The sequence below is a fragment of the Schistocerca piceifrons genome, chromosome 6, assembly GCF_021461385.2.
Source record: "Schistocerca piceifrons isolate TAMUIC-IGC-003096 chromosome 6, iqSchPice1.1, whole genome shotgun sequence".
NCBI classification, from domain to species: domain Eukaryota; kingdom Metazoa; phylum Arthropoda; class Insecta; order Orthoptera; family Acrididae; genus Schistocerca; species Schistocerca piceifrons.
The window spans coordinates 453621094-453629028 of record NC_060143.1 but is presented as its reverse complement, the minus strand read 5'-3'; the positions used below and the strand labels follow the sequence as shown (position 1 = coordinate 453629028).

General features: G+C 36.4%; 1 protein-coding gene across 1 annotated transcript; it reads right to left on the bottom strand.

The window, feature by feature from the left end:
• Positions 1-612: 612 nt before the first annotated feature.
• LOC124803375 (piggyBac transposable element-derived protein 4-like) lies at positions 613-1497 on the bottom strand. The gene has a single exon (XM_047264561.1). It carries the CDS (start codon positions 1495-1497, stop codon positions 613-615), a length of 885 nt encoding a protein of 294 aa, XP_047120517.1.
• Positions 1498-7935: the final 6438 nt, after the last annotated feature.

The following is a 7935-nucleotide window of genomic DNA, read 5'->3' as shown; positions in this document are numbered from 1 at the left end:
TGTTAAAGCAAGTTTTACAAAAACGTGTAATATGTATAAAAACTTTGTAGTAATAATAAAGAATAAGGCAGTCAGTAAATATATATCAAGAATCACACACACACTTCCTCCGGAGAAGCTCTGCAATCATTACATGTGACAACATTGTGGCAATGTTGCTTGTAAACGAATCTTTTGCAACTACTGCAAGTCACAGTAGTTTTACTATTTTTTTTACCACCTCAAAGATGGCACCTCCCACGCCTTCTTACAGTGATTGGCGGGAATTGATTGATGAGGTGACAGAAATCCTTGAATATCTCGTGGTAGAGTAGAGAGCTACGCTAAGGACCATCTTCTTGTGGTCCTTTGTGTAGAGTAGGATGTACACATATAATCCACAGTATCGACTCCACCTTTTGTTGCACTGTAGTCCAAATTTACAACAGACCTGCCTGTAGCGGTGTCGATGTCAGCAGTTTTATGCATTGACGATAGGAAAAGCACAGCCTTGTTCCTTTTTGTTTGGCACGAAACAAGACAGAAGTCATCTTGAAATCCGAAAAGACAATTTCCAATTTCTCGCGATCTGTTGGGCAAAATTTCCGGAGGAATTTCCTTCTTGTTCTTTTTCTATGTTCCAATGAACGTTAGCCCATTTTCTAAAAGATGCTGGGCTACAGGGTAACTACTGTAGTAGTTGTCTGTAGTTACATTCTTGTGAGTTCCCTTGATTGGCTCAACCAGTCTCTTCACAATATCCATTGGCTGGTTACATGCAACATGTGGTCCAGGATTCTGTCTGCCACAGTGTACTTCAAAATTAAAAGTACAAAATATCTTGCTATCGCACAATGCATACAACTTCAATCCATACTTAGCGGGCTTATTGGGCATGTACTGAACAGAACCACAACGTCCGCGAAATGGGACAAGAATTTCGTCTATGGTTGTGAACTCCCCTAGACTGTAGTTATTTCTGCAGTTGTTCAGAAATGCTGAGTGGAGATTGCGGATGGCAGCAAGTTTATCAGTTGCTAGTCGTTCTTTTCTTGAAGAAGTATCGTCAAACCTGAGTGACCGGAGCAAGAACAGAAAGCGCTTGTAGCTAAATGCTGCCCTTAGAATAATCATTCCTGTTCCATTTGATGCCTGCAGTTCTAATACATTTGTGCGCCCTCCTCTTTGTAAAGCAATGAGAAACAGTGCTCCTAAAAGAGCCGTTATTTCAGAAGCATAAGTAGTTTTGCAATCTCTAGCCCTTGAGTAATTCAGAGATGATCTCTTGTTATTTATGTACTTGTTTGTGTTTGCAACGACATAATCAATTATCTCAGGATCAAACAAATTGAGAAAACTTTCGATTTCAGTTTTAGCTTCTCTACCACTGCGTTTCGGGCCAGGTGCGGCTTTAATTATATTCTTAGGTTTTGGTTTCCCTGGTAGTGCTGGCGGATTATTTATCCACAAAGTTTCTTGGTCCTTACCAATATAAAAATGGCAGTCATCATGTGGCATGACTGCTCAGATTCGCTGGATTCTGCTTCCTCATCGCTGTCAGAGAAATCTGCGTAATCTTCTTAGTCAGATGATTGCAGAAGAAGACGCTCAATTTCTTCTGGTGTTAGTCCTTTCCTTTGTGCGGACCTGGGAGACAATAAAATAGTTCGAATACCAAAGCAATGTTAATTACTAAATCATCATTCACCCACAGAGTTGTAAAACAAAGCTTCTAATCATCAAAACATTCGACGGTGGTACGGCTATATGTACTTACATTACCGGGCGCGAGCGGTACGCAGTGCCGTCTCGGTGCAGTCGTCCACTTCATAGGTGAGTCACAGCTGTTACGGTGGGTACAATGGCGGCGTAGTAATGCAGTTTGGCGCGTGACTAAACAATCGAAGCATATCTAGCATCACTGTTGTGTGCTCGGCGCGCTGACGTAATTATTGAATGAAAACAAAATTGGCGGCACTGTATGCCGCCGCGCGCCCGCCACAGGGTTAAGAAAAAGGATGGCTCACTTCGCCTCGTACTTGATTCACGTCATGTCAACGACATTGCTATTAATGAAACAGATCGCCCACAGACACTAGAAGAACTTCTACAGAAATTTCATGGTACTGCTGTTTATTCCACATTAGATTTGAAATCGGGATTTTGGCAAATTCAGCTCCATCCGAACTGCAGACAGTACACAGCATTTCTCTGTTTTGGTGATTGTTATCAATTTTGCAAATTACTGTTCGGTTTAACAATTTCTTCAGCAGCATTTATTCGCGGTTTAAATACTATGCTTCCGACAGAACTTTAAGACAGAATCACAACGTATGTAGACGACATCCTTATCGCAGAAGCTAACTGGTCTGAACACAATTTGATTCTTGAACAACTGTTGCAAACTTTTCGTGCACAAGGACTCACAGTTAAACTTAGCAAATCACACTTTGGCAAAACTTCCATAAAATTTCTTGGACATGTAATTTCAGCAGAAGGCATTGCGCCTGACCCGGAAAAACTTCAAGCTTTACGTGACATTACTGTTCCCACGACGAAGAAACAACTACGCAGCTTTTTGGGTTTCATTAACTTTTTCCGTAAATTTATTCATTACTCTGCTGTAGACACCCCTATATTGTGCCAGTTGACAGGTAAAAACGCTATTTGGTCGTGGGATAGCCAGGCACAGTCTGAATTTGTCAATCTAAAACAAGCTTTGTTGAACGCACCACTTTTATCACACCCTGATCCTACCAGAAATTTTTCCATTGCGACCGACAATTCTAACACAGCTTTAGGCGTACACATTTTTCAGGAAATTGAAGAAGACGGTAATACAGTAATTAAAAACATCGCCTTCGCAAATCGCATTCTGTCACCTGCTGAACGCAATTATTCTGTTACAGAACTTGAAAAATTATGTGTTGTATGGGCATTTACCAGATTAGGCATTTTCTTTATGGAAGACATACTACCGTTTACACAGACCATAGAGCTATACAGTTTTTACTTTCCGCTAAATTTAAACATGACAGATTAAGCAGATGGAAACTTTATATACAGGAATTTAATTTTACAATTGTTCACATTCCCGATACACAAAATGTTGTAGCAGACGCACTATCCCGTTTTCTCAGCAACAATCAGCAAGACATCGCAACCAACTTCTGCCAAGCAAATTTTAGCGTCATGTGTATTCAACAAGTTGCATTTGAAAATTTCATTTCGTCGTCATTACGAGACATAGCACAGGAGCAGTGCAAAGACAACGTTTGGAAAGAAATTAAACACCTTTGGCAAGATAAGAATAACGTTACCATTAGAAACCATTACACTGTACGCAATAACATTCTGTTTCGCCGCTCTCACAAATTAATTTGGTATACTCACTATGGAGCCAGAAAATGTTTTCTTATACTGAGACAGAACTGTTATTTTGCGAACATGGAGAAACGTATTCGACGAGTTTTACCGTCATGTAAATCTGCCAGAAAGCTAAATCAGACACGACTTCACATATTCCTCCGTTACATCCCAATATACCCGTTAAATTGAGACACATGGCCGCTGTAGACATTTTTGGACCGATTCCCAGAACTAATAGAGGTTTTTGCTACATCTTTGTCGCTGTCGAACTCACTTCGAAATTTGTTACCTTCATTCCGTTACGCAAAGCTACTGCTACATCTATTTCGAATGCATTTGTAAAACATTTTTTATTCCATGCGGGACATGTATTAAAAGTAATTTCTGACAATGGACCACAATTTCGATCTGCGATATTGACACGTATGTTACGAGTTAGAAACATTTCTCGATCTATATATCCAAGTATCACGCTTCTTCGAACCTTTGTGAACGACTAATGAAAGAAATTGGTAAACTATGTAGAATATACTGCCATAAAAGACATATTGATTGGGATACACATATACTCTCAGTCCAGGATGTAATTAACTCCACACCAAATGAATCTACTATGCTATCTCCGAGTGTTATATTGAAAATGTTGAACCACCTAAAAAAATTAAAGAATTAGCATCTTTTCCTACATCTCGTCGACTACGCCACCATGAAATAATTGACATTGCGCTCAACAACATCAAACGTGCCGCAGAGCGCCGGAGAAGACAGCAAAAACAGGTTTGTACACGCCATGACTTTCACATTGGACCGAAGATATTAGTACGTACACACTATTTATCCAACAGAGGAAATAGTAGATGCAGTAAATTCGAGCTTCTGTACGCAGATCCATATAGAATTCGCAACATTCCTCGCCCCAATGTAGTACACGTCGAAACTTTGAGAACCAGAAAAGCAAGGGCAATCACCATATTTCCCATATTAAACCCTTTATTGAATGAACATATTTTATGATTTGTCACACTGTAATGCCATGTCCAGATATTTATACAACCACTTACTGATGGTTATACTTTCTTCTTGGCAAGTACCCGGCAAGGTAAGGTTAGCAGGTCGCTTTTATTGTCGTTAAATATCAGACCGTGCACATTTTTCATTTATTTCTGTATGTAAGATTGTTTTCCTATCGAAAGTAGAATTTTTCTCTGTATGCACTATGAAATCTTTAAGATGTAACAAACACCAGTTGACATTGACATTCTGCTCTGTGATATCTCAACATCTTGACTATTTTACATTTTTTGCTACTACATTATGATACTGTGTGTACATTTTTTGCACTTGAAAACTGTCTATGTTTTTAACCTAATAGTTTTCTGTCATGCTATGCAGTATGCTTAGTTATATCACTAGAAACAAGTTTTCATTTAATGAGTATGTGATTTAAATGCAAGATATTAATCCTTATTCATCATTTCAGAAAGCAATACCGTGTAAAAGAAATAAATTAAACAAACCACAGTGGTTTACTATGAAATGGGAATTTCACCTTCGTAATGAATCAAGGAAAATGCAATAACTTGTCATGAAGAGTAAATGGACCAGAATTAACAAGCGTTAAAAAGAATATACTACACACATCGTATAATAGCAGTCTTGACTAATTATTTTTCTTTCAGAATACGAGGCGATTATTGCAGGCTGTCTGACAGAACTGCACATGTTAATTTTAGTGATGAAATATGCTAGAAGTAAGAAACTCTGTACTACGAATAGTTGTATGAAGTAAATGGTAATATGAATAATGAATAATGAATTGTCTATTTTTTTGCAGATGATAATAAATGATGATGAATGGTTGTATGAAGAATATGGTAATATGAATAATAACATTTTTCTTTGCAGATGATGATGATGATGATGAAGTTATGGTAATATGAATAATGAAGTTTTTCTTTGCAGATGATGATAATGATGAAGTTTATATATTTTCTGTTAGTTAAGAAATGCTATGTGGTTATTTAAGTATTTGTTGCAGTTCCTTTTGACAGTATGTATTATGTCGCATAGTATAATGACTGAATGTTTTGGGAAAGACAGCTAGAGTCCATACATATTGAGTACATGTTTCATTACCTGTTAATTTGAAGTTTACTACTTTTCAACATAATATGAATACATTTCTTCCTTCAGCTCAATAACCCATTTTGTAGTTTTTCCAGGAGAAGCTTTTCATGATGTTAATATGCTATAAGCAGTTAATACTTGCATTTTTTTTACCCAGTTGTGTCTATCATTTATGAATGTGATCACATATACTGTACTTGTTTCATAACCTTGCTACAGCCGACTCATGACGAACGACGTTATTAATCCTTATTTCCAGCAATAAGTCAAAAGCAAATATTTTCAGGCCCTAGCAATTGACTATCGATCCCAATGCAATGCATTGCTAGCACAAAAACTTTTTTATTATCAGTCCCAACTATTACCAGTGTACAACTAAGTAATGCTACCAGTTATTTCTAGTCCTAAATATAATGAAAATTTCTCTGATGTATTGAATCCATTATATCTGTGTATTATTGGACTACAGACCTTGAGTAATAGTTAAAATATGTTACATTTTAAATATGCCTTATGTCACTTGCATGATATCATAGATAAACATTAACAGCTTGATGCTACATGCAATAACTCTTGTTTTGAATGAAGACTTCTGAGTAATACTGAATGATGTTTTGTAATAATGCATAAATGCTATGGCAATAAATCATGGAATTCTTCTAGATAAGATAAATAATTATGGTTTGAGGGGGGCAGTGCACAATTGGTTTAATTCATACTTAACTGGAAGAATGCAGAAAGTTGAAATAAGTGGTTCATGTAATGTTAAAACAACAGCTGATTCCTCAAACTGGGGGGCTATCAATTAAGAGGCCCACAGGGTTTGGTCTTAGATCCTTTACTGTTCTTGATATACATTAATGACTTACCATTCCACAACGATGAAGATGCAAAATTAGTTCTTTTTGCTGATGATACAAGTATAGTAATAACATCCAAAAACCAAGAACTAAGTGATGTAATTGTAAATGATGTTTTTCACAAAATTATTAAGTGGTTCTCAGCAAACGGACTCTCTTTAAATTTTGATAAAACACAGTATATACAGTTCCGTACAGTAAATGGCACATCTCCAGTAATAAATATAAACTTTGATCAGAAGTCTGTAGCTAAGGTAGAATTTTCAAAATTTTTATGTGTGTCCATTGATGAGAGGTTAAACTGGAAGCTGAAACGTCTGAGTTAATCTACATATGCTATTAGGGTTATTGCAAATTTTGGTGATAAGAATCTCAGTAAATTAGCTTACTATGCCTACTTTCATTCACTGCTTTCATATGGCATCATATGCTGGGGTAATTCATCGTTGAGAAGAAAAGTATTCATTGCTCAAAAATGTGTAATCAGAATAATTGCTGGAGCCCACCCACAGTCATCCTGCAGACATCTATTTAAGGATCTAGGGAACCTCACAGTAATCTCACAGTATGTATATTCACTTATGAAATTTGTTGTCAATAATCCAACCCAGTTCAAAAGTAATAGCAGTGTGCATGCTATAACACCAGGAGAAAGGATGATCTTCACTATGCAGGGTTAAATCTGACTTTGGCACAGAAAGGGGTAAATTGTGCTGCCACAAAAGTCTTAGGTCATCTACCAAACAGCATCAAAAGCCTGACAGATAGCCAACTAACATTTAAAAATAAATTAAAATAATTTCTAGATGACAACTCCTTCTACTCATTGGCTCAATTTTTAGATATAAATTAAGGGGAAAAAAAACAACTTAAACATTAGTGTCATGCAATATTTTGTGTATTGTAATATCTTGTACAGACATCTTTTATTAACCTAATACGTTCCACATCATTACAAAGTGTTGTATTCATGATCTGTGGAACAAGTATTAATCTAATCTAATCTAATCTAACTACTGTAATGAGAAGACTTATGATGCCAATAATTACTATAATTAGATGATTTATGAATAATGTTCTGTAATAATTACTGTAATGAGGTGATTTGTGCAGAAATGCTATACCAATGATTACTGTAATGAGATGACTTATGCATAAATACTATGCCAATGATCACTGTAATGAGATGACTTATGAATAATGTTCTGTAATACTCCATACATAGTACATAAATGTTTAGTAAATAGTCGATGAGTGCCAATAATTATTCAGATCAGTTGATACACTAATGTAATTCTGAATGATGACTAGCATAAGACTTGATGTATCCTTCACCTTCTGACCTAATTACCTGCAATTACTGCAATATCCGTATGTCCTGTCAATCCTCATGATCATGGAGCATTATATTTGGTTTTTGCACTAATTCTGCGTTGATGTAAGAGTATGGGTTCTACAAAAATGTGGTGTTGAGATATCAAGCTGTCCACCATCTTGAACGATGGAGATGTTATTATGGTCCTACTGTTTGGTGTACCTAATGTACTACCAAAATGATAACATTGAAGATTAATACAACATTTCATTGTCTTGGCTACAC

What these genes read in the sequence shown, in the direction of transcription:
- LOC124803375 (XM_047264561.1), bottom strand. Translation starts at nt 1,497, where the DNA reads ATGCCACATGATGACTGCCATTTTTATATTGGTAAGGACCAAGAAACT.